This window comes from Mesoplodon mirus (assembly GCF_964341445.2).
Source record: "Mesoplodon mirus genome assembly, chromosome: 15".
Classification (NCBI taxonomy): Eukaryota; Metazoa; Chordata; class Mammalia; order Artiodactyla; family Ziphiidae; genus Mesoplodon; species Mesoplodon mirus.
The window spans coordinates 78,775,378-78,802,485 of NC_138991.1; the positions used below are offsets into that span (position 1 = coordinate 78,775,378).

At 36.7% G+C, this 27,108-nt stretch overlaps 1 protein-coding gene across 5 annotated transcripts in view; it reads left to right on the plus strand.

Moving 5' to 3' along the window:
• The first annotated feature begins 1,737 nt into the window (after nucleotides 1–1,737).
• The window catches only part of MACROD2 (mono-ADP ribosylhydrolase 2), a 1,980,208-nt gene continuing 1,954,837 nt past the window's right edge, over nucleotides 1,738–27,108 (plus strand). For 4 of the 5 annotated variants that reach the window (XM_082645906.1, XM_082645907.1, XM_082645909.1 and 1 more), the window contains exons 1-2: nucleotides 1,738–2,016; nucleotides 8,088–8,204. In XM_082645906.1, the coding sequence (XP_082502032.1) occupies nucleotides 1,971–2,016; nucleotides 8,088–8,204 (163 nt within the window). In that variant the 5' untranslated portion in view covers nucleotides 1,738–1,970. The remainder of the gene's footprint in view (nucleotides 2,017–8,087; nucleotides 8,205–27,108) is intronic. The other variant, XM_082645908.1, reaches the window with a different exon arrangement.

The following is a 27,108-nucleotide window of genomic DNA, read 5'->3' on the forward strand; positions in this document are numbered from 1 at the left end:
CCACAACTAGAGAAAGCCCAAGCACAGCAACAAAGACCCAACGCAGCCAAAAATAATAAATAAATAAATAAACTTATTAAAAAAAAGAACGCACAGGTGGAAGGACTGGCTCTGGGTGGGGGTGGAAACAGCTTATCTGTTGTAACAGAAGAGAAGGTGCCCAGTATAATGCGCTTTCCTGCACACGTTGCATTTTGCATTTCTAACTAAGGACTCAATATCTCTCACGTGAAATCTGAAACTGCTCCTGTATTGCCAAATATTATTAATATTGCTATTTTACTCAACTATACTGTGAAACCCTAGATTTTTTCTCTTTCTTATTCTCTTCCCCAAATCTATTTCATTACCAATTTTTATTGATTCTACCTTGGTAATGTGCCTTAGAGTCCTGCTTTTATTTCCACTGCCAACAAATGAGTGCATATTTTCATTATTAGCTCAAATGTCACTTCCTTCTTGAAGCTTTCCCTATTTCTCTCAAACAAGTTTTTATGTACTTCACAGCATTAAAAGAAAAACAGAAGCAGAAACAATGTCAAAATTAACAAAATTATCTTACTTAATCATCCTCATGAGAGTGTCCTGTAACTCAAAACATTTCATTCTTTACAATTCTTAAGGGCCTCCCCTTTCTTCCTTTTTTTCCTCTTATTATTAAAAACGTGTTCCAAGTAATTATTTGCTCTTACACACCTGGCTTAAGTACAACACATATAACACAGCATCCCAATTGTCAAATAAATGTGGATTCACCACATCCACCAAATCAGCCTTGTCTGATATTTAGAAACACCATAAATTTGGGGATGGGGTTACCAAACTTCCTCTAAATTCTAGGTCACCCTACTCCTGTGGTGGACTCGAACGGAACCGGGTTTTCAGATTACCTGCAGACTAGCGTTGCCCAGATTCAAGCGGGCCCTTTAGACTAGCGCCTTGACTGAAGCAATTGGTGGGGGAATAAAACCGATAAGATGACGGGCTCTGGTTAACACCTACTTGAACTTGCTTTGATGTGACTTCTTTCCGTTTCCAGTATAAGGTTCTGGTTGCCCACTACTTCCCGGTTCTTAAACCCTTGAGTTTACTTTTGTTCTTTCCAGACTTCACCGGAGTCGAGTAAAATACGTAATTTTTACTACAAGGTCAAGGAGCTGATTGTATATGGTCTGGAACCATTTCCTAATCCTTTCACTTCTTTCGGTTATATTTGCCCACCAAGAGGAAAGCTTCAGATTATCCGGTAAAATCCGTCCAGACTGGGCGGTGACAGTGAAAGTATACAATTCGTGTTGACTCACATCTCCTCACACTTCCACTTCTTCCAGGCCCTGAGGCAGCTTTTCCCAGTCAGCGCGCAATCACCTGGCGCACCTGGCCCTTCCTATAGGCCACGCCCTCGGGTTTTCCCAGCGCAGCGAAGCCGCAGAGAAGCGCCCAGCGCCTCACGGTGCTCCCGCGGGGCCGCCCCGCCCCACGTCCCGCCCCAGTCTTGAGCCACCTCCAGCCCCCTCGAGCCCTGGCTCCGCCCCCAACAGCTCCCCAACGTCCTCGGCGTCGGGCCCGAGCCTGCGCCTGCGCGTGCGCCCTGGGGCCGGAGTCGGGGCGCGCGGTAGCTGGAACGCGGAGAGCGGCGGGCGGTGCAGCCAATGGGAGGCGGCGCTGGCTAGCGGCTGGGAGGCGGGGCCTGCGCGGGTGTTAGGTTAGCGCGAGGCGTGACCTAGTTGACAGGCTCTGAGGTGCTGCTGTGGTGGCGGCCGCGGGGCTGAGGCGGGTGGGAGCCGGAACCGAGTGCGTGCTGAGGGAGGAGGGCGGCGACTGGAGAGCGGCGAGCAGCGCGGGACCCGGAGCCTCTTCCACTTTTTCCCTCCCGAGCGCCCCCTCCCACCCCTCCCACTCCGCATACACCCTGTTTGCCCGTGAGCCTGGGGAACTTGCAGCTTAAAGCCAGCCACCCCCACAGCAACATGTACCCCAGCAACAAGAAGAAAAAGGTGTGGAGAGAGGAGAAAGGTAACCGGCCCGTCGAGTCCCGGGGGGCGGGGGTGGGGTGGGGTGGGGTGGGGGCGGGAGTGAGGGCTGTGTGTGCCGCGGCGCCCTCCGCCCCGCTCCCGCCTCGCGCCCGGCTGGCCGGTGCCGCCTCCCTGGCGGGTCCGTGTGTACACACGCGCGTACGCGCGCGCACGCCGGCGTGCACGCGCCGTCCCCGGGTACCTGCCGCTAGCGCACGTGTGGGCGCACGCCCCTCTCTGCCGCCCGCCGCGCCCGGTCACCTTCGCCCCTCTAGCGGCGCGGACCGCCGCGCGGCGGCCCGCGGGCTGCGTACAACTTGCTCAGGCCCCCGCACCCTGTCCCCGGACCCCAGCTGGGACTTTCGGACTCCCGGCCCGGGTGTCCCGCGGATACGTGCCCGCCAGCTGGCACCCCGGCTGCAGCTGCTGCTGATGCTCCGCTCCCGCCGAGCCTCAGACGTTCACCCCTCGCCTCTGTCCCCTGTCTCCTTCCTATCCGCTGGCTGGGCGTCCCCACCTTCGGATATTCAGCCAGGGCCCCTGCTTCTGCGCCGCAGTGTGACTTTTGAAGCCTAGATCTCTACGGGAACCTAAAACGAGCGGGTCTTGTCCGCGAGGCTAAGAGCAGTCAGAGAAGTCTGAATGAGCTTTTCTCTGCAGTGACTTCCTCTAGATTCCATCCCCATTCATAGTCTGAAGTTGCTCCGAGTAAGAGTGTGAGACTGATGTCGCTCTCTGTGAATGAGCCCATTCCTGAGTTTCGTGCAGATCAAAGCTTATCCAGATCAGCCAGGTTGACGGTGACGCTGATGTCGATGAGGCACAGAGGTGTGCGACCCAACCCTCTTTTCTCCACCTCCCTCCCTGTTTTTCTCTGGCACCGTAGTTAGGTAATATTTCAAGGTAAAACTTGAGTCTGTAGTCTTTTCTTTCTTTCTTTCTTTTTCTTTCTTTCTTTCTTTCTTTCTTTCTTTCTTTCTTCTTTCTCCTTCCTTCCTTCCTATTCTCTTTCCTTTTCTCTTTTCTTTCTTTTTTTAAAAAAACTCTTCAGCAGCTGATGTACAGAAATGTAGTAAAAAGTATTCGCACTGCTTCTGCTCTGTATCAGGAGTGAGGTCGAGTGAGGGAAGTGCAAATCTCTCCTAAGTATCCCATCTTTTTTATAGAACAAGGATAAAGGGGTGACTAGAGTGAAAGTTAATTTCCTTGATAATAGTTCTTTAAAATCTGGATTTTTACTGCAACTGCTGGTCTTTATAAATAAGGCCAAACAGTGGATGAAAGAAAAGGAATGAATATGGGGAAAAAAAATCCTTTATGTAGGGGCCTACTTAAAACAATGCATGAGGAAGGGGATGAGGAGGGACTTTTTTTCACATTAACTACTGGGAAGATTTAACATAGCATAACTGAAAGACCCAATTAAAATGGTCTTTAAATATTGACAGACTGGATGCCATTTAATTATGTTTTAATGATTATGGACTTATATAGAACTAAATTTTGGTGTCGCAAATCAAATGCTGTTGAGAATAATAGGCTGATATATAAAGTAATGTAAAATAGTTTTGCTTTGTTTTCGCAATAGAAGTTATTTGAGTTTCAACAAGGATTCACCTTGTAAGCACTGAAAAATCTTTTATGCCCATTTTTATTGATGGTCTTGAAATGTTAGGTTTGTATTATTGATAATAATGAAGGCAAAATAGTGGAAAACATGGAGATTGCTTTCAATACATGAATAATTGATGAAATTATAGCGATTACTTAAGAACTATTATATTTTTCTGTCATAATAATGTTCCTAAAGTAACAATGTTATAATGGTTCTTTCATTTAACATCTACACTGTTGGACTTTCATAAGCAAGCATCTTTAAAACTTTAATGTCTTGATTTTTTTTTCTTCTTTTACTTCTAATAATAGGGGAAAATATTACCAAATTAATATTATCTAAACAGAGAAGCAAATGCACAATTAAAGAAGGCACTTAACAAAGTAAATTTTTCTCTTGTCCAAAACTAACATATTTTTGCATTAAAAGAGAAAGTTATTGTGACTTGAAGACTTTTTAGTGTGTCAGCATCTTATCAGGATATCTATTTTTGGAATATTTAGTAAAGTATAATATTGTAAATCAACTATACTTCAATAAACATATGTGTGTGTGTATATATATATATATATATATACACAAACACACACACACACATATGTTATACCACCAAGAAGGAGGTGAGGATTTCCAAGACAGTAGTTAGTATTAAGAAGCTGATGGAAAGCGTGACCTTTTTCTGAATTGTACTGGAGAGGGCGGTATGGTATTTTTGTAACTGTTATTTAAATCTAAAGGAAGGCTTACCCACCTCATTGAAATGTCAAGGCATTCTTTAAACATATTTTAACTCAGGATACCATCTACTAAGTACATCTGCAAAGGTGAAACATTCTTTAAGGAAAAGTTTTGTGTAAAGCTGAAGAAACTGTATATATGACTGTGCCCCCCAGTATGTTTCATCGTTTAAATAAATAACTAAGGAGTTCTCAAGTCCACATAGGTTAAATAAACGGTGTTGATTTAATATTTTGTGCCCTAGTTCAAAACCACTCAATGTGTATTATCATTTCAAGTACTGAAAGTTAAATTATCTCAGTGTTTTATCTATTGTCTTATTATTCATCTTGTTTTTTTCCTAAGTGTCCACACTTAAACTTTTAAGTAAATGGAATGACAGAGGCCATTCCCATATGTACTTCTGACACTTACTGAAAGTACAAGTTGCTCCGTAATATCTTTCATCCTGATCGTTGATATTGCTGTATTTCCATATTAGTGATCTGAGCTTTTTTAGTAGTGCTTTGGTAAACACTAGTCATCACTTTTCCTCCTCCATGTGATTATTTCAAATTTACCATTTCCTTCAAGTTTCCTATTCCATCAAGACCTTAAGTTCCTATACTAAACAGATGACGTTGCCTTTTAATTCACGGAGAAAATACATGTCATGTAACATGAACAGCCCTAACATTTTCCTCCATAGTCTCTTTTGTTTCTTTACATGTCTGTTGTTCTTTCAGCTTTCTTCCTTTTTTAGAGGAAGCACTTTTCATCTTTGTTTCTAAGGATTAACCCCTCTGCTTGTACCCTTTATCTCATCTGTATTATTTGAGATCTTGTACTATCATTTATTCTCTTTTGGGTATGTTTAGTTTCTCAGTGTCTTTGGGTTCCTCTCCTCATCCTATAACAACGATCAAGGAAGGTAGCCTTCCTTCCACAGGGCTTCACCTTGGAGTTGAGTTGCTGTTCTCACTTTCCTTCTTTTCCTCAGTCCCTCAAAATCTCCTGGATCTCAAGTTATGCTCCAAGAAAACTAATGTTCCTAAAATCATTCAGTAATAACAATGATGTTGGTACTAATATAAAAATAGTTACTATTTGAGTCCTGTTTGTGTGCCCAGCACTATTTTAAGTAACTTACTTGGATTATCTCATTTAATTCTCACAACAACCCTGTGAGGTAGTGTATTTTTGTGTGTGTGTGTGTGCGGTACGTGGGCCTCTCACCGCTGTGGCCTCTCCCGTTGCGGAGCACAGGCTCCGGACGCGCAGGCCCAGCGGCCATGGCTCACGGGCCCAGCCGCTCCGCGGCATGTGGGATCCTCCCGGACTGGGGCACGAACCTGTATCCCCTGCATCGGCAGACGGACTCCCAACCACTGTGCCACCAGAGAAGCCCTGAGGTAGTGTATTTTAAGGTCAAGAGCTTAGAACACCATTTGTCTGGGTTTGATTCCTAGTTGTACTGATGACTAGCTGTGGAACCTTAGGTAAGTTATTCAACCTCTCAGTCTTAGTTGCCTAATCTATAAGTTGGGAATAATACCTACCAACTACCTGAAAAAGAAACTGAGCCATAGAGAGATTAAGTAATACAAGATCACACAGATTTACATGATTTGGTGTTAGAATCCAGACAGCTGTTAACCATTTTGTTCTCTTTTCAGTGTTGTTCTTGACCCAGTTGATAAAAACCAATGGCTTATTAATTTTCATTCTTCTTGATTTTCCTGTAGCAATTGACAAGATTTCCCCTTTTCTCCTCATTAAAACTCTTTTCTCTGCTGGTTTCCACATCAGTGGGACCCTGATTCACCTTGTACCTTCAGTGACATCTCAGTTTTATTTCATTTTTTTTCCTCTTTGTGTTCACTCCCTAAATGTCGTTTGTTTGAGGTTTGGTCCCCTGTCTTACCCTCCCCAATGAATTTCCTGTAGGCCTAGAATTTTAGGTTATAATTTCCAAATCTCTAGGCTAGATCTTTCCTGAGTTCCAGATTCTTGTTTTCAACTTGAATGGCCTAGGCATCTTAAATTCAATATAGTGTTGAGTATTGTAGTATTGTGATTTGAATATATTACATCCGATGAAAATCTTTTTTTTTTGGTCTCCTATTGTGGCTGAAGAAAAGCCAGGTCTAGGAGCAGGGAGGAATGTTGGGTGCCCAACATTTTTTCACTTGTGCTTACCTTAATACTTTCTGCAGTTTATTTCTGTGAAAGAATCTTTTAAAGTGATTATTTTATGAGGGTTAGATTACCTAAAACTAGATGCTGTCCTTAAATCCATTCATCTAAACTACAATACTTTGTAATATGCTGAAAGAGAATTGGAGAGTGAGAGTGTGACTGTCAATTGCTCTACATTGTGGCGACCTTTGGTAAAGTAAATATATGATACATGACAGCTGACATACGGAATGAGTGAGGTTGCCAGTGTCAGTTTATATATTGAATATTAGAAAATCTTAATTTATTTGTAAATAAATCTAATTTATTTCCTTAGGTTCGAAATAAATAGAATTTTTTAGTTTTTTTCCCCAGTATCCTAGTGGATCGTTTTATGTACCTTCTAGGATATGAATAGTCAACTTTGAATATTAGTGGTGTACTTTATAGAATAAGATTAAACGGCTCGGCATAGTATACATATTCCTGTACATTTTCGTTTTAATTTATGTTTCTAGTTACTTTTCAATTCTGTGGCCACTTTCCCTCTTCCTAACATATCTTGCAGCTTCATTAAACTATTCGTATCTCCTTATCTTTGTTTACATTGCTCTACTAGTCTGAAATATCCTTATTTCTTACCTCTTCATGGCAGAATTCTACCTGTCCTTCAGGAATGAGCATACATGTCACCTCCTTTGGGAAGCTTTTCTTGAGAAGGTAGTACAGTATAGTGGCTAACGGTATAGGCTATAGTTTTTTACTAATGGAGATAACTGAGTGGATTTTAATGGAAAGCTCTCTTGCTTTGGACAAACTCCTGAACTTTGATGTACTTCATTTCCCTATCTGCAAAATCAGGATAATAATACTATCAGTTTTGCTGAGTGTTGGGAAGATTATTTTAATAAAATTATACATGTGAAGTACCTGGCACACAGTGCGTTCTTTATAAACAACATCAACTATTGTTACTTCAAAGTGTTTAAAATGTTTTAATCTTATAATCAAGATTTATACTTCAAGTATTGTTTATATCACCTCCACAATGGTATTATTAATTGAAAGGGCACTTTTATTGTTGATGGCATTGTAGAATTAAGGAAATATCTTGGTGGCTGCTTTTCTTGTGCTGTTAGCATTTGTACTTATTTGTCTTAGGATTTTGTATTTTATTTATGTAGCTATTATTTTTTATCTTATCCGTATCCTCTTTTGTGAACTCCTCCAAGTTAAAGGTCACCTTTGTACCTGCAGTGTATAAACATATCACCTGGCACATAGTAGACTGTCAGTAGTTGTTTGAAAGAGTTTACTTCTTTCTTGGACTATCACAAGAATGTCTTCCTCATCAGGCTTAGATCTTATTTTTCCCCCTACTAATATAGTATTAATTTGACACCTTTTAACACTCAAATACGGAGTCATTAGATTTGATTTTGGTATTCTTCAAGCCCACACCAATTCTTTGGTTAGTATAATGTGGTTAATATTTAAATTGTAAAATAATTCCTGAACTTAAAAGTTAAATACAAATGGAGATTCTGCTTTTATTTTGCAAGAACGTTTGCTGAAGATGACCGTAGAGGAGAGACGCAAAGAATACCTAAGGGACTATGTTCCCTTGAACACCATCCCATCATGGAAGGAGGAGATGAAGGGCGAGAGCCAAAATGATGGTAAGTTTCTCAGAACATTTTTCAGGTAGATACTGTTCTCATTGATTTATGACTTCTGCAGGACAATTGTTGATAGAATTGAATGCCTGGCATTTAATAAAGAGATGTCATTTTTGCTGTATGAAATAATTGGTTGTCATTTAATTGCTTTTAGCAATCTACTCTGTGTTATTTAAACTTAAGAAATTATTTTAACATAATTCATGTTTGGAGATATAGCACATTTATGTTATGGTACTTTTTTATAGATAGTTTTGTTTGTTTGTTTGTTTGTTTTGTGGTACGCGGGCCTCTCACTGTTGTGGCCTCTCCCGTTGCGGAGCACAGGCTCTGGACGCGCAGGCTCAGCGGCCATGGCTCACGGGCCCAGCCGCTCCGCCTCATGTGGGATCTTCCCGGATCGGGGCACGAACCCGTGTCCCCTGCATCGGCAGGCGGACTCTCAACCACCGCACCACCAGGGAAGCCCTACAGATACTTTTAAAAAACTATTCTGCAGTAGTTGTTGGAGCAAATGATATTAGGGATATGTTGCTTTACTGAGATGGCCTTTTGAATTTGTTTTGATTTGGTTCATATATATCGCATTTCTTCAAGTTATTTTCAGGATTGGATACAGTTGAAAGATAGTATATTAGGAAGAATAGAGAAAAATCAAATAACATTTCACATAATTTGAAGAAGAGTATATATTTTTATGATGTGCTATTGGTAAAGTATTTGTATGGTAAAATTTACCCACTCTCAAAGTTTTTATGGTTTGATGAGACTCTAGATAGTTTGACAGAAAATATATGTGTTAGCATATAAATGAACTGGTAAATATTGAAAAGGTATATGAAAAGAGTTATAAAAACAACATAATAGATTTAATAGAAGTTTAATATGTTATCTTTGAATGAACACTCATTGGTGTTAATAGTCTGAATGTGAAATTTAAGAAGAAACAGGGTGCTTTTTAGGATACATAAATGTTTCAAAAGAAAGATAATTTTATGAAAGGGACTGAGGACATTCTAATTTCACAGGTTGTGGTCTTAGATTGGTGGAACTGTAGCGTATAGTATGGACCCAGAACAAGAAGACTAGCATGGAATTCCTATGGACAAAATCTGTGGGAAACAGCAGCCGCATTAGCCTTTGGTGTCTGTGAAGAGAACATGCTTATCTGCGTGTTTGGGCTTTAGAGAGAATTTTGTTTTTCTGGGAAAGCAAAGCCTATGAGTTCTTTTAGAGCTAACTCTGCCTGGAAAAATGTGTGACCTTGGGCAAATGGGGTAGTGGCTCTATCCCAGGTTCTCTTGGGGTCACTGAACAAGCTGATTGGGATATACACATCTGACCTGCTTGCCCAGTGTCTTCAGTAAATGCAGTTGTTTTAATTGGGCTGATTAAGACATCATTGAGAGAAGGTAGTGCTGTGTAATGAAAAGAATATAAATCAAAAGGACAGATTTCTGGGCCTTGACTGAACTAGGGTCATATGCCTCTTCATGGTTGGGTCTTTTATTTATTCTTTTGTTTATGAGAAACTAATATTGAATACTTCAGCTCCACTTTTTGTGGCAAGTGAATCTCTCTTTCACTTGTGCTTCATTCATCTGATTTTCTTTCTTCATTGCTATTGTAGGTGGTCAGTTTTCTAAGGATGCAATACCTGCTGATCTTCTTTAACAAATTTTGCCTCCTGAAATAGAGGTAGATTTCTGTTGCTGCCAGAATAATTGAAAAAGCAATAGTGATACCCAGGCTGCATTGCCCAGTGTTGGATCTGCTCACCTCTGTGTAGAGGCTTGGCCTTTATGTTGGTTGCTTCTATTTGAATATTCAGCATGTGGGAGTGTAGGGTTGAACTGGGTTGTTAGAGAATTCGGAGTTGGGTATTTTCAGAGATAGCCACAGCCCAAAATATTTCTGCTTAATCAGAGACGATACATTGAGTAACACCTCACATTGTTATTCCCTAACAAGAGTCTGTATATTTAATCCTTTCTCCCAATATGAGCTTTACAGTGGTTTACAACTGCTCTCTGTATTTCGTTTCTTTCCTTCATATTTTTTTGAACTTGAAAGTTCTTCATGAGGAACTAGGTGGTGTACTCAGAATTGTGTTTCTATTAAACAATGTCTTATTTCCATCTAATGTTACTTGCTTCTCTCTATTGTGACCTGGAAATTGGTGACTGGTCTCTTCTTTTTCTCATGAAATGGAATGACTCATTCTATAAGTAATATCTGTTAATTTCTTTGTGTTATATATATCTTTCATAGTGCTTTCTTGCAGCATTACCTACCCAGTGCTCAATTACACTAAAATATTAGTCAAGAGAGTTTTAGTATTTTATTAGTTTGAAAGATCGTTTAAAAATATAAATCTTTAAAATATGATAAAGGACAATTGTAAAGTTATATTTTTATATTTTATTTCGAAGTGTTTAAGCCACTGCTTATAAGTGTATATGTATATAAATAGGTATTGATATTTATAATACCTTAATCTTTTAAGTATGAGATTTCAAACTAAGTTTTAAAAGAAGTCTGTTTATAATTCTGTGTCATATAGTTTCTGATTTGTAGGAAAGGAATAGTATTTGTTGGGCTAGCACAACATGCCAATTTTAAATTTAGTAGTTTATCATTATTACCTATGTTTTTATAGAAGGCCATGTGTCATGGCCTTGATATTCATGATTACATGGAACGTTCTCAAGCTATTGTTTAATAAGTTTTTTTCTTAACTTTGCTCAGTTTTCTTTTACTTTAATTAAATGCTTCTTGTTATTTTATTGTAACAAAGTTAAATAATAATGAGAGGAGTAGTAGCCAGATGTATTTGTCATAATTTTAATTTTAAGCTTTCTTAACAAAAGGAAACCAAAAATTGCCAAATAATATAAAAATCAATGTGCAGAACAGAGGAAGCAAGTAGATAATATTTTTATTTTGATTTACTACTTTCTTTTTTTTTTTTTTTTTAAAGAAGTTGGGGGTAGGAGTTTATTAATTAATTAATTTATTTTTGCTGTGTTGGGTCTTTGGTTCTGTGCGAGGGCTTTCTCTAGTGTGGCAAGCGGGGGCCACTCTTCATCGCGGTCCACGGGCCTCTCACTATTGCAGCCTCTCTTGTTGTGGAGCACAGGCTCCAGATGCGCAGGCTCAGTAGTTGTGGCTCACGGGCCTAGTTGCTCTGCGGCATGTGGGATCCTCCCAGACCAGGGCTCGAACCCGTGTCCCCTGCATTAGCAGGCAGATTCTCAACCACTGTGCCACCAGGGAAGCCCCTTGATTTACTACTTTCTTAATACTGGAGAACTAGGGATCAGCAGAGGAAAGAATGGGAGGTGATTACCAAAAAAAACCCCATTTGCTTATCGTTCATGTTTATATTTGTCAACTACTATTAGTAAATCTCTGGAATTATATGCTTCTAATTACTTCTTCTGTGTTAGCAATTCTGTAATAATTCTATTTCATTTGTCAGTTGCTGTGTTGTAGGGAATTTTAAAATGCTTGTCTCTCTATTATTTCTGTGTCTCTAGCAACTGGAATAGTGCCTCATGTGTAGGTGGGCTCAGTCAGTACGTTACATAAGAATGCCTCAGAGGTTAACAGTCTACAATGGACAATTCTTTTTTCTTTATTTTTTTTCAAACTTTAAAATGAGCATTTAAAAACATATATAAAAATAGAGTACTGTAATGAACCTTTCTGTGCCCACCACCCAGTTTCAACAGTTAATGATGATCAGTTTTATTTCATGTATATCAGTGCTCCCTGCACCTTTCTCCCAGACTGTTTCAAAGCAATTCCTGTATATCTTATCAACTTTATCTGTAAATATATGTATGTGTGCCTATGCATGCATCTCTAAAAAGGTAGGGACACTTTTTTGTTGTTTTAATATAACCACAGCACTCTCACATCAGAAAATTAATTCTTTAATGTAATTAAATGTCCAATTAGTATTCACATTTTTCTTGTTGTCTAATAAAGAGTTTTGCTTTTTTTTTTTTTTTTTTTTTTTTTGCGGTACGCAGACCTCTCACTGTTGTGGCCTCTCCTGTTGCGGAGCACAGGCTCCGGACGCACAGGTTCAGCGGCCATGGCTCACTGGCCCAGCTGCTCTGCGGCACGTGGGATCTTCCCAGACCGGGGCATGAACCCGTGTCCCCTGCATCGGCAGGCAGACTCTCAACCACTGCGCCACCAGGGAAGCCCAAGAGTTTTGCTTTTTTGTACAGTTGGTTTGCTTGAGTCAAGATCTAATAAACAAGGTTCACATACTGATATATTTCTTACGTCTCTTTTAATCTATACTTTCTTCTCTTTCTGTCCTTTTTCCCTCTTGTAGTTTATCTGTTGAATAAAGTAAGTTATTTGTCTTACAGAATTTTTCACATTTTGGATTTTGCTCAGTGCATCTTTGTTTTGTTATTTAGCGTGTTCCTCCGTCCCCCTATGTTTCTTATGAGCTGGTAGTTAAATTCAGAGGCCTGATCAGGGTTGGGTTTAATTCTTTTTGAAAGAATACTTTATAGATTATTGTACCTTCTTTTTGCATGATGTCTGGTGATCGCTTTCTGTGGTGATAAGACTGATCGCTAGGTCCAGTTATTGTCTGTCTAATCCATTCTTTGTAAAGTTCCCTATCAACTTTTTCCCTCATGAATTTAGCAGCCGTTGATGATTGATCCATTATTTTATTAGGGGTTGCAAAATAGTGTTATCCTAATTTTATCATTCCTCCTTTGTTTATTATTAGTTGGACTTCTGTAAAAACTTTTCCTAATCAACTTTTTTTTTGTTTTCATGCAGTACAGTTTATACAGAAAAGGCAGAATAAATGCTAGATTTCCTTTTATTTACCAGCTTTTGGATTGAGTTGGTTTCCTGAAATCCTCCAAAAGTAGCCAAAGAGTTCTTTCTCTTTAAGTTTTGACTGGCATTTTGAAGCTTTCTCTTCCTCTTTCCCCATTCCTCCTGCCCCCACATGCATTATATGGGAATGCCTCATTTAAAGTATAGTGCCTGTACAAATATAGACACTTACTAAAATGTAGTCCTAGGATGTAGTAGAAAGGCAAAGATAGATATAGATATATCAATGGATGGATGGATATGGTAGAAGGATGGCATTGCTTCTTTGTAGGGACAGAAGTTCAGTTCTCAGGTTTACTTGTTATGTGTTCTGTTCTCTTTGGCTACTTTCCACGCTGAGGTTCTATTAGAATACCACTCAGAGAAGCATGACTTTGCCATGCTTAGGCTAATTTTCTCTTACTGGTTGGTATCAGAGAAAATAGCTCTAGCTGTAAGTTTAGATTGACTGTGAATCTTTACTTTTAATGTTTATATGGAACAGTAAGGGATGAAAAATATAATAAATGATGAAGGTGAGTTAAGTGGAAACTATAAAACTATTTTATTCAGGTATGACAAAATATTAGAAGGGTCATTTAGAAAGAAACTTCATATTTCATATCTTATGTGTAATATTCAAATCTGATTTATAGGTCATTTGAAAACACTTAACTAGAAAAATCTGAACTGTGAAATCTAAGTCTGAATTTCCATTTTTTGAGGTGTATAGAAATATTTTGAGATATTTGGGTTGACTAGGGGCATGTGTGTAATCTTTCTTTTGGTTAACTTAGAAGCTCAGCCTCGTTCGCTCTCTTAAACTAATTTCTACTTTTAAATGATTTTCATAAGAGGTGATGGCTGACCAAAGAAATATAAGTTAAGTCCAAATTGCTGAGTCTCTCCATCACACTGAGATCTTATTTCAATGTGGGTTTTGAATTTTGTTATATTTTACCTATGTCCTAGGTTGAATATTCATATTCAGAAATCATCAAAGAAAGAGTATCTTAATCATATTTCAATCCCAGTGCATAGTCCAGTATTTTTATCCTTAGTAAATTAGCAATAACTATTTTTTGAATGTCAGTATTATTAATCAGTTTATTAATCAGTTTATTAATCACCAGGAATGAGGAAGTAAGAATATAATTATGTTGCTGAATATTATATGGAGAGGGGTAAGGGACCATATGGTAAAACAAATTAAAAATTTTTAATAACTATGATGAGGTGGGCTTTGCCGCAGATTTTAAAACTATATTAACTGAATTATTTTATTAAATATTTGATGTTGGTTGGAAGACAGGCCATAATTTAAAATGACTGAATAGTTAGGAAAATGGTATTTATAACAGGATGGAATTCAGTAGGCTTATAAAAATTGGAAAGGAATGTTTCCTATTATAGTCTTTTGATTTGATCCCTTTTTATATTATTTTCAGTTTGAGCACTATACTTTAAAAGTAAAATAATCTGTAGAAGCAGAAGAAAGCTCAGAGCAAAACATCTCAACTTTTTAGGTACAAGTCATTTATTTTCAGTGGGTGGTGATTTTTTTTCCCCACTTGTATGATCTTAAAATAAATTTAATTAAAAAAACAGAAAGCTATTTTTGCCTCAAGTAACTAAGACCACTCTAGCTTACTCTTCAAACAATTATTTGTGAAGTTTCCATTACCTATAAAGATGTTGCACAAGTAGAACTTATATTAGAAACAGACATTTTTCACTCCAAAAGTGAAAAGTAGACTAGGAGAAAGACTAAAATCCTAAATGACCTGAATTCTTCTGTGATCTGGCCCCTCTCCTTTTTGGCTTCTTATTGTATTACTCCCTTTCTTGGTCTCTGCATCTAGCCACACTGTCCTTTCTCTTTCTGGAATGTATTGTGCTCCTTCCCACTACTGGGTCTTTATCTGGTTGTTTTTATCTCCACGTCCTTGTTAATTTTTCTCAGCTTTCAGTTCCCAGCTTGAAACCCTTCTATTCTGTCTGGAATCTTCTCTGAACCCTTACTTTGGAACAATTTCCTATATTAAATACTTTCATACAGCTATGATCCTTTTCATACAGCATTAATATCAGTTTGTTTTTAATGTACTCAATCATAGGATTATCTGATCAAGATCTATCTCCTTATAAGATTAATTACTGTAAACATAGGGACCATGTTGTCTGTCTTAACTCTCCTTTATATCTCTGGCATCTAGCATTATGCTTGGTGCACAGTAGATATTCAGTAAGTATTTGTTTTGTGAATTGAATAAATGATAAACTATTTGCCTGATGGTATTTCATGCATTATTTTCTGTCTTCCCACCTTTTCTTCACTGTATTGTAAAGATTCACTTGGGAATAATGGGCTTAGAAATTAATCCAGTTGCTTTTTAATGTAGGTAATAAATACTTTGCATCTCTGTAATATAAGGTTGGTTTTATTGTTTTAAAAGTTAGATAGCCTAAGGATAAATGACAATTAAGATTTTCTAGAACTACTGTATAGATATTTAACTAGTGGACACAAGGATGAGAATTTGTTATGTGTATTCATCAGCATTGTGTATTATTGTTTATAGTAAATAGTAACGTTATTTCAATTTCTGTGAAAAATGTCAACAGAACTTAAGTTAAATGAGTGTAAATGTAGAAACTTAAGCTTATTATATAATAAGATTTTAAAGTGTAGAAAAATCTTAAGGTATTACCATTGTAGATGCATTTATTTGGCATTATTGATTCTTGACACATAAAACAACTGTAAGAAATTGTATTAGTATTATATCCTGCTTAAGCCCTTTACTGAGTTAGTTGGTTTGTTTCAAAAAAGAACTTGGCTACAGATAAAGAATTTGGTTTCCCATGGAAGAATTAGGCTAAGTAAGAGAATTTTGAGAATAAATAGCATTCACTGTAATGTATAAAAATATTAAAAATTTTTGTGTAATGATATTTTGTGTGAAGGTGTGAACATTGGTTTAGTCAGACATTTGTGAAGTAAGGTTAACTTCTAAAATAGAGAAAAAAGAATATGAAGAAAAGAACATATAGTGATTCATAATTCACTGCATGGTTTTGTTTTTCCTCTGCCTTTATCTCACTCTTGGTCTTTTAAACTGTTTTCCAACACTATTTTAACAATACATAAATAAAATTTATTGTACATTGCATCATGTACCAAGTGCTATGTAAATTGTCCTTGTATTTAAGCTTGTTTTTAAAATAATGTAGAAACAAAAATCAAACACCTTTTTTTTTTGATACATATCAAGATGACCCAGAGTTTAAAACACAAGATGAGTTCTTTCTGTGTTATTTTGTAAGTCTGTAACTTCACCACAGATTGTGTTAGTTTTCTTTTTAACCCATTAAATTAATTATACTAGTAAATATGGTTTTACTTAAATACATTTTGGTCAGTGCAGACAGATACTTTGAGATAGGTTATAGACTGGTGGTAGTCAAAGCCAACCTTTTCCTTTTTCCCCACCCCCATCCCCACCTTGATTGTCTTTCTGTATAAAAGAGTCTTTATAAAGTCTTTGTCTTCTTTTTTCAAATATTTAGTTGTTACATTTTCATATAAGTATTCAAAACAAGGATTTGAATATAGTTTACGGTTTTATTGAAGCCTTTGATTTAGAACCAAGTTGAGAATTACTGATGAAACAAGTAACAAATATAGATAATAAAGTTCATAAAAGTCCATATGCCTGGCCATATGCATGCCAGGGCAGAAGATATATGAGCCTTTGGAGGTTTGGAAATATTACGGTTTAGTTTGGTCTAGGTCCAGGGCAAGCCATGGATTTCAGATTGCTAGTTGCTCTCTAGAGATTGGATTAGGATATATTCAGTTTTTTTAAGAATCCAGACTATCCCATCATAGAGGTGATTCTCCCATTAAACTTAGATTTGAGATTGTGTCTGCCATATGAAAATAACAGAGTTAGAGATTTTCCAGATTTTATACTTCTCCTGTATTAGTGATTCTGTTGGGGTAAAAACTTTCAGGGTTTTGTTTTGTTTATTTCTGTATAAGTTGAGGCTTACTGTTATATACCCATCAGATGTGTAATAATGGGAGTGATTTTTATTATTTTGATAAGTATATGTATCTTCTATGTTAACTCTGGGAATGCACAGGTTTTGGGATTAAACGTGTCTGTCATCAAATCCCAATTCTGCTGTTATATACCCTTGTCAAAGAACCTGTGACCTCCCTAAACTTGTCTCCTCATATGTTAGTTACCCCATTGGGGCTGTTTGTTTTTCCTTCTTAAGTTTGTGAGGAGAACTAGTTGAGAGAGGACATCAGTGCGTCTACATAGCTCCAAAGGCTTCTCTTATTATAGAATGCACCTTCCTCTTGCACAAAACTTTTTCTGACTCCTACTCATATCTTTGCTCATAGCCAGTGTATAATAGAAAGTAGATTTTTTTCCTATGCTTGTAACTGTAAATACATGTAGTTTCTTTGAATTTGGACCGTCTGCTTTAGAAGGTAGAAACTGTGGCTGTTTCGGAATTTTATTTTATAGGGTCTATTGGAGGTCTTTGTGTACAAATCCACTTAGTAGTTTGTGGTAAGTGTGCTAAGTAGAGCTACAACTGGTCAGGGAAAAATATTTTTAAGACAGTCGGTTATTTGGAAACATCAGGCACTACTTTTTTGTTTCCTCTGTGAGTGCTTGTACGTTGTTTTTAAGAATTTTGAAATTTGTACTGTTAGATTTGAGAGAAGATGGCATCTAAAACTGAAGATACTTTCTGAATTAAAGGCTAGTATTTTAAATTTTCTAAATATTTTTGTTGTTATTTAGCACTTTGTAAGAGTAAATAACAAGCTAATAAAATTTCTGGCCGTTGGTGTATGTGAATTCTAATGTCATTGAAAGGAAAAAATTTTTGTTTAAAACCAGATTTGACTGAACAGCTTTCACATACTAAGGGAATAGCATAATTCATACATCAGAAGAGATGACTTTTAGTTGAGGAAAATATCTTGAACCTTTGTGGATATGAGAAGTCTGGAAAGAAAAGACAAAAGCAGAGGGGAATTTTGAGTTTCTTGGGCAGCCTGAGAGAGAAGTGTGAAGGATATAGGAACAAAAGGAAAAGAAGATATGAGGAGAAATGGTGGAGAGCAAGAAGTTCCAGCAATGTGGCAGGAAGTCAGTCCCTATGTAAGGACAGAATGCATCCATCCTTAAAGAATATAAATAAGATGGGGGCTGGAGATATTTATCTTACCTGATTATTAAAATAACAGGTGTATCTGGATGCAGATACCCAGTACCTGACATCTTGGTTGTTTTAATGATAGTAGAAATTATATGACTCATAAGAATACCGAATTTAACCATACTTATGAGTGTCTTTGACAAATACAAAAAATATTCTATCCTCTGTAGTCTCTGAAATTGTTCCTCTTATGCAGGTGGTAAGAGGCGGGACAGAGATAACAGTGCATACCTAGCAGTTTACTAGACATATGCTTGTCTCAGCTAAGTAACTCATTCAAATTTATGGTAACTTGACTTGGTTCTTAAGCATGTTTAAAATCTGTTTAACCATTTTAATTTTAACAGTTCAGTGGTTTTAAGTACATTTACAGTCATCATCAGTACCCATTTCCAAAATCATCATCAGTACCCACTTCCAAGACATTTTCACCTTCCCAAATAGAAACTCTGTACCCATTACATAATAACTACCCATTTTCCTCTCTCACCCAGCTTCTGGTAGTCTCTATTCTGTTTTCTGTCTGTATAAATTTGCCTGTTCTAGACTTCCTGTAAGTACAATCATACAATATTTGTCTCTTATGTCTGGCTTATTTCACTTAGTATAATGCTTTCTAGGTTCATCCATATTGTGGTGTGTACTACAATTTCATTCTTTTTTAAGGTTGGGTAGTATTCCACTATATATGTATGCCACATTTTGTTTTTCCATTCATCTGTTGATAGACATTGGGGTTTCCACCTTTCGGCTATTGCGACTAATGCTGCTGTAAACTTTGTGTACCAGTATCTGTTTGAGTCTCTGTTTTCAGTTCTTTTGGGTATATAACTAGGAGTGGAATTGCTACACTTTTTGGTAATTTTACGTTTAACTTTTTGAGGAACCACAAAACTGTTTTCCACAGCAGCTGTACCATTTTACATTCCCATCAGCAATGCACAGGGACTCCTCTACATTCTTGCCAATGCTTGTTATTTTCTGTTTTTTTTTAATAATAATAAAATATAAAGAATAATTTCTTTCAGCAATGTTTTGGAATTTTCATTGTACAGGTCTTTCACCTCATTGGTTAAGTTTATTACTAAATATTTTATTCTTTTTGATGCTATTGTAAATGGAATTGTTTTCTTAATTTTCTTATCAATTGTTCATTCCTGGTACATAGAAATGCAACTGAACTTTGTGTGTTGATTTTGTATCTTGTAACTGTTGAATTCAAGCTAATAATATTTTGGGTTTTCTACACATATGATCATGTTATCTGCGAACAGAGATAATTTTACTTCTTCCTTTCCAATTCATAGGTGTATATTCCCTTTAAGCTGCTGCTGAATTCAGTGTTTTGAAGATTTTTACATAGTTATTCACAAGGGATATTGGCTGTAGTTTTCTAGTAGTGTCTTTTTTTGGCTTTGGTATTCAGTAATGCTGGTTATATAGAATGAGTTAGGAAGTGTCCCGTCCTCTTCAATTTTTTCAGAAGAGTTTGAGGATTGGTGTTAATTCTTCTTTAAATGTTTGGTGGAATTCACCAATGATGCCCTCTAGTCCTGGGCTTTTTATGTTAGAAGGTTTTTGAAACTGATTCAATCTCCTTATTAGTTATAGGTCTATTCAGATTTTCTATTTCTTTATGAGTTAGTTTTGGTAGGTATTTCTAGGTGTGTTTCTAGGTATTTGTCCATTTCATCTAGGTTATCCAGTTTGTTAGTGTGTAATTTTTCATAGTATCCCCTTATAATCCTTTATATGTATGTGAAATTTGTAATCATGTCCCTACTTATATTTCTGATTTTAGAAATTTTAGTCTTTTTTTCCCTCTTAATACAGCTAAAGGTTTGTCAGCTTTATCTTTTCAAAAAGCCAGCCTTTAGTTTTATTGATCTTTTAAAATTGTTTTTCTAGTCTCTATTTTATTTTATTTATCTCCACTAGTCTTTATTACCTCCTTTCTTCTGGTAGCTTTGTGTTTAGCTTGTTCTTTTTTTTTTAAGTTTCTTAATGTATAAAATTAGATTATTGATTTGATATTTATTTATATTTTTTGACATGGACAATTTTTAAAGTCTTTATTGAATTTGTTACAATATTACTTCTGTTTTATGTTTTGGTTTTTTGGCTGTGAGGCATGTGGGATCTTAGCTCCCCAACCAGGGATCAAACCCACATCCCCTGCATTGGAAGGTGAAGTCTTAACCACTGGACTGCCAGGGAAGTCCCAAAGTCTCTCTTTGTTTACTTTGTCTTCCTCAGGGTTTTACAGATGTTTCCTCAGGAGTTCTTCTGGCTCAATGCTGGGACACTCCTTCAGCATATAGCTAGGCCTTCTCTGAATCTAAGGATTTCTTGAGGTGCAAGCTTAAGGTCTTCTCAGCTCTTTTCTGAGCATGTACCCTGTCTAGACATGCACATGACTTTCTAAATTCCCCTGTATACATGGCTGCTTTTGAATGTCCTTATTTCCTAAAGAGCCTCACCCTGTCTTCTCCTTGGGTATTATATAGTCTATTATATGTCTGCCCATAATCTTGTCTCAGGTGTCTGTGAATCTGTAGTTGTCTAGAGCTTTTATGAGCTCTTTTATGAGCACTGCCTGCTGATTTTTCCATCTTAATTTTGAGTTAGGTGAAGTAGGGATGAGTGCCTTCCATCAGTTCTTCAAGTATCCCCAGATAGGTGAGAACAGACTTACACAATAATTTGCAGATAAGGTCTTTTCTCCTGATTCACAGGAGGGAACTGGCAACCACTGCTACTGCTTCAACACCAAGACTGCTGTTGTGCTGGGGAGGGTGTAGGGCAAGGTTGAGTAAAAATACTTTAAAAAGTCTCTGGGTTTTTCTTGATTGGGTGTTTGCTTGGCTTCTGTAAACCTTAGACTGTTTTCCAGAATTTCAACAAAGTTGGTTCAGACAGTTTCTGTCTGTTGTTTTCAGTGTTTATGTGGGCAGATGAGAGCTTGGAGGTGTCTGGTTCACCATTCTGCTTGAACTTTATAAGTTCAAATGTGAAAACCAACTGTTTGGCTACCACTAGCTGCTTTAACAAAGTAACCCTCAAGTTCAATGGCTTAACCTGATAAAAGTTTATTTCTAGTTTACTTAACAGTCCATTTGTGGGTGTTTGTAATTGGTGTCAGTGGAGGAGTGGTGGTGGTGGTGGGGGTGGTGTTTGGATTGGGGAATGTGAGTTTGTGTCTTTGAGGGGGCATTCTGTTTCACATAGTCGTCCTTCAGCGACAGAGCTGATCAAGCCTATGCCTTCTTTAACACGTTGCTTCTGAGGGTGCCCTGGAGAACCTTAGGAGAAAGGGGGAAAGAGAGGGATGTATCGGAGGGTTTTACGAGCTAGCCCCCGGAGATGGTGCACTTGATTTTCACTCAACATATCTTGGGCAGATCTCAGGCACATGGCCATATTTAATTGTAAGAGAGGCTGAGAAATGTAATCTAACTATATACTCAGGAAGAGGATGAAACTAGTTATTTTGGTGAATGGCTAGTAATATCTGCCATACCAGCCATGCACAGAGCTTCCTTGAACTACCATTTTCTATTGAATGAACTGTAAGATACACCATTATTTTATATTCCATTAAGAAGGAAGAGGAAAAAAAGCACTGTCAATTGAATTATTATACAGTGCTCCCTAATCACTGTGATCTCTGTCAATAAATTTAAAAATTATTTTAGATTTCCTCCATTATATACTTTTATGATATATCATACTTGAATATACCTTAGAAGGAAACTATAAGTGAAGTAAGTTTAGGTCTTCCTAAAACATCTTTGTACTCAGAATCCATTCTTCTGAATCATTTTTCCCAGAGCTGTCAATGTGTTTTTCCACAGAATTATTTTATGTGCAGTTAGGAGAGTTGGTGATACAGTACTACCTAAAAATGTACTCTGCTTTTGTCTGGGATTTCCTTCTAAACCACTGATACCTAGTCTGTAAGTTTTAATGCTGGCATATTCTTGATCTTACCAGGTAGTGTTAATGAAAGGTTTTCAACCAGTACTTGGACTCATGTTCTTTCCTCAAATGGTCATTTGGATTGTTGCCTGAAATACTGAGAGGTTGCAGTTGTCTAATTATATCACCAGAAATGATAAATAAATTCTTATATACACAGGCAGTGAAGACTGTCATGAACACCACCTCCACAGCAGCAACTGTAAATACCTTTAATTGTAAGGCACCTGCCAATTTCAGAGATGTTAAGGTGTTAAAAAAAAAAAAAAAGGCATCTTCGAATTGAAGATGTATAGTATGTTGAATTTGTTTTGATATTTAAATTTTTGTGTTTTTAATATTTAGGACTTTTTACTCCTAATGATGCCTAACCTATTGAAAACACTGGTTATTTGAATTTATAAAAATTATTTTTTGGTTTTTCAAGTTCTTTAGTTTGGAGAATTAGGTGAAGTGAAGGATAGGATGGATCAGCTCTTTGGAGCACTGGCTTAAAGTTATGAGCGTCTGATTTTAGAACAATACAGGAAAACACTTAAACACTGTTAGTTGCTTCTGAATGGAATGGACTCTGACACAGTGCATTTTCTGTCATTGGAATTATTCAGAAAGGTTCTGGATGAAAATCAGTCAGAGTGAAAGCACTTCCTTCAGTGGGCAGTAATTGAAGAAGATGTTGTCTAATGTGTCTTTCTGACTGTTGAGATTCTTATTCTAAAATAATTTTGTGTAAGTGGTCTTCCCTTTTCTGATCCTTGACAGTATAATTTATCAGTGCTTTCTGTCGGTGATTGCAACACCAGTGATTTTTTTTTTCCTTAATGTAAGACAGACAACTAAATGCAGATTACTGTTCTGTTTCTAATTAAGTGATTAAACATACTAAGCCAAGGCATTCTTTGGAACACTGATTGGCACAGAGGGAGTGTGTATTCAAGGAATAGTACATTTTTCTTTGTGGATTTCACTGCAAAATATTGTTACCTCATTTTCCTGGGGGCACAGGAAAATTCTAATTTTTTGGTTCTTTCAGGGTTTAGTTTGTGAAAGGGGCCACTGTCAATTTTATTTTTAATTAAAAAAAGGCTTATGGAAATGACCCTCTTTCCTGTCTTTCTTTTTGCTGTAACACAGTACTTGTGGCCAGACTCTTTGGAATTATCAGTACTTAAACAACTAAATAAGGAATCTTCTGACCTTTCCTGTTAGTGGCTCAAATAGTCATTACAAGGATTGTTCATACACTTTTGCAGAGCAAATTAAATAGGTGAAGGACGGCCAAGTTTTAGAAAGAGAGAGAGCCAGAGATATATCTTTTTCTTATTTTCTTCCTCATACCCAAATCTAGATGTCAAGTTATCTGAGATTTACTTTTACTGAAAATAATGATAGTGAATAATAACACTCCCACTTTGGGCTTCCCTGGTGGCCCAGTGGTTGAGAGTCTGCCTGCCGACGCAGGGGACATGGGTTCGTGCCCTGGTCTGGGAGGATCCCACATGCCGCCGAGCGGTTGGGCCCGTGAGCCATGGCCGTTGAGCCTGCGCATCCGGAGCCTGTGTTCCGCAACAGGAGAGGCCACAACAGTGAGAGGCCCGTGTACCAAAAAAAAAAAAACAAAACAAAAAACACTCCCACTTTAGTTTTGGCCATTCATAACTTGCCAATAGCTCAAACCTGGGATTTTAAAGACTGTTGAATTATGTTCATGGAATGCTTTATTGAGTAAATATATGTTTTTCATCATAATGAAAACATGTCTTTTTTCTGAATAGATTTGTACTGGTATTCTAAATATTTAATATATCTCCCTCTTTGTGAGAGAGACCGCTCTAGATTTCTCTGGTAATATTTCTGGCAAAGTCTGTGCTCTTAATCTTTCTGCCTCTTATGCTTTTACAAATACTCTACTGTATGTGTACTCTTATATAGTATTTTGTTAGTTTTTATAGTAAAAACTAACATTATATATACATGGCATTTTGGAGCTTGCTTTTTCCACTTAAAACTGTATTTTGACATTTCCTTGTTTTTTTTAAAGTGTATGTTTTATCATAAATCATTTAAATTTATTTACCATAAATTATTTTATCCTTGATGGACACTAGGTATTTTTCCCATTTGCTAATAAGGTTATGATGAATATGTTTATAACCCTTGTATATATGTCTGAGGCTGTATGTGAGACAGATTCCTAAAAGTGGAACTGCTGGGTCACAGACAGTGCAGATTTGAAATTTTGGTAATATTGTTACATCATCCTTCAAAATGGCTGAAATAGTTTATACATACATCAACATTGTATGAATACCTGTTTTCTCATAATTCTGTCAACAGAAAGTGCCATTAATCCCTGAAATGTTTGCCAGCGGAAAGGGTAGAAACTAGTAACTTGTTGCTGTTGCTGTTAGCCATTTGGATTTCTTTTGTGAGTCATCTGTTTATAACTTTTTCTCACTTTTCTGTTGGGTTGCCTGTTTTTGTGTTTTAACTTTGTAAATGTTGCAGTCTTTTTTATTTTTATTTATTTGTTTATTATTTATTTTTTTTGCGGTACGTGGGCCTCTCACTGTTGTGGCCTCTCTTGCTGCGGAGCACAGGCTCTGGACGCACAGGCTCAGCGGCCATGGCTCACGGGCCTAGTCGCTCCGCGGCATGTGGGATCTTCCCGGACCGGGGCATAAACCCATGTCCCCTGCATCGGCAGGCGGACTCTCAACCACTGTGCCACCAGGGAAGCCCTGCACAGTATTTTTTAAAAGCCTATTGTTGAAGAGTATGGTAGTTAAGAATACAGACTTGAACCAGACAGCCAGGCTGAATACTGGCTCTGCCATTTTTTGGGGAAGGTTGCTTAATCTCTGTACTTCAGTTTCTTCATTGGTAAAATAAGGTTTGTGATGGTATACCTCAAGAAATTATTGTGAGGATTAAAAAAATTAGTGATTTATAAACAGCATAGAATAGTACCTTATCCTTAGTAAGTGATCTTGAAGTGCTTAGCTTTTATAATAATTATTGCTATTGTCATTTATGCTATCTTGTTTTTAGCAAAATTAAAAATTTTTGGTCACATTGGCTAGTGTTCTATTTAATGTCTCTTGCATTTGAGGTTTTATTAAATTAAGACTGTTCATTCTAATATCTATAAAAGTAAAGACTTTTTAAGTCTCTTCAAAGAGTTGGCTTAATTTTACTTTACGTTTGTTATCTGAGTGGAATTTCTTTTGTGTGGTAGGAGGTAGACTTAGAGTTTTTTTTTCCCAGTGGATATCTAGTTATGCCCATTAATGTTTTCTTAATCATATACTAAAATTTCCATGTATGCACGAATCTGTTTCTGGACTCTTTATTCTATTTCATTGTGATCTGTTTGCCAATTCTTAATGTCAGTATTACACTCTTATAATTACTATAGTTTATTTATATATTTTGATATTTTGTTTGTGAAAAAAGCTACTCTCATCCTTCTTTTTCAAAATTTTCATGGTTATTTTGATGTACTCTTTCAAACTGATTTTAGATTTTGTTCTATTTATAGAATAGTCAGAGTTCTATTCAAATCTTATTTTTAAAAATCCTATAAGTTTTGAAAAGGTTGATATCTTTACAGTATTGAATGTTCTTATCCAAGAATACAGCTTTCCAAAAAATTAATAAACGTGATACATGAACATGGAGAGTCAAACAGTACAGAAGAGCATAAAATGAAAAATAAGCCTTTATCTCTGGCTTACTTCCGAAATCTGTTACCACCATTAATAGTTCATGTATGCTGTAGAAAATTTTTGTATTTATATAAATGTGTATTTAGAACTCCCTTATCCTTTTTTTTTAATACACATAGGATCATGTTCTAATACTGTTTATTTTTCTTTATCTTTTTTCCACCTCATAATCTATTGTGGAAATTCTTCCATAAGAAATTCTAATGTTTTATTTCATTTATTTTTAAATTCTTTGTAGTCTATCCTTGTGTGGACGTATTGTGATTTTATTTAATCACTCTCTTATTGATGGGCATTTTGATTCTATCAATTTCTTTTTTGCTAGTATAGCTAATATTTTATGGAATGTCCTTGTATATTTATCTTTGTATTCTTGTGTATGTTTATATCATAAGAATAATTTCTAGCCATGGAATTGCTAGGTCAAAAGATTCAAAGTTTTCAGTTGACAATGTTTCAGTTTCCACTTTTAAATGTTGAACCATCATTTTATTCCCAGTTTTAGTTTATGCAAATACATTATTTCCCAACACCACCTCCGGATTTTATCAACTGTTTTATTTTTGCCTCTCTGATTGCTTTGCTATTTTTTAAAATCATGAATAAGGTTGAACCTATTTTAATATGTTTATTAGCCATTTGTTTTTCTGTTTAAGCACTTACTGTGGGCCAAGCACTGTACTAAGTGAATTGCATGCTCATTTAATGAATTATTTCCTCACATCATTTGCTCATTTAAAAAAAAGGTTTTAAAAATTAACCTCCTAAGGGTTCATTGCACATTAAGGAAATTACCTTTAGTTATATCTGTTGCAGATTTTTTGGTTTCATCTATTGCATATTTTTAATGATTGTGTATGTATGTATTTTACACACAATTTTACTTGGTCATTTGATATTTCATAATTTTCTTTATCTCAGTCTTATCAACTTTGGTTAGGCTTATTGCTAGATATTTATTTAATAGATTTTAAAATTATGAATGGGCTCTTTATTCTCATTTAATTTTATAATTGGTTATTCATGAGGTCTATAGGAAAGTTCATTTTTGAATACTGATCTGGAATTTTGTTATTAGTCACAGTCTTTTAAGA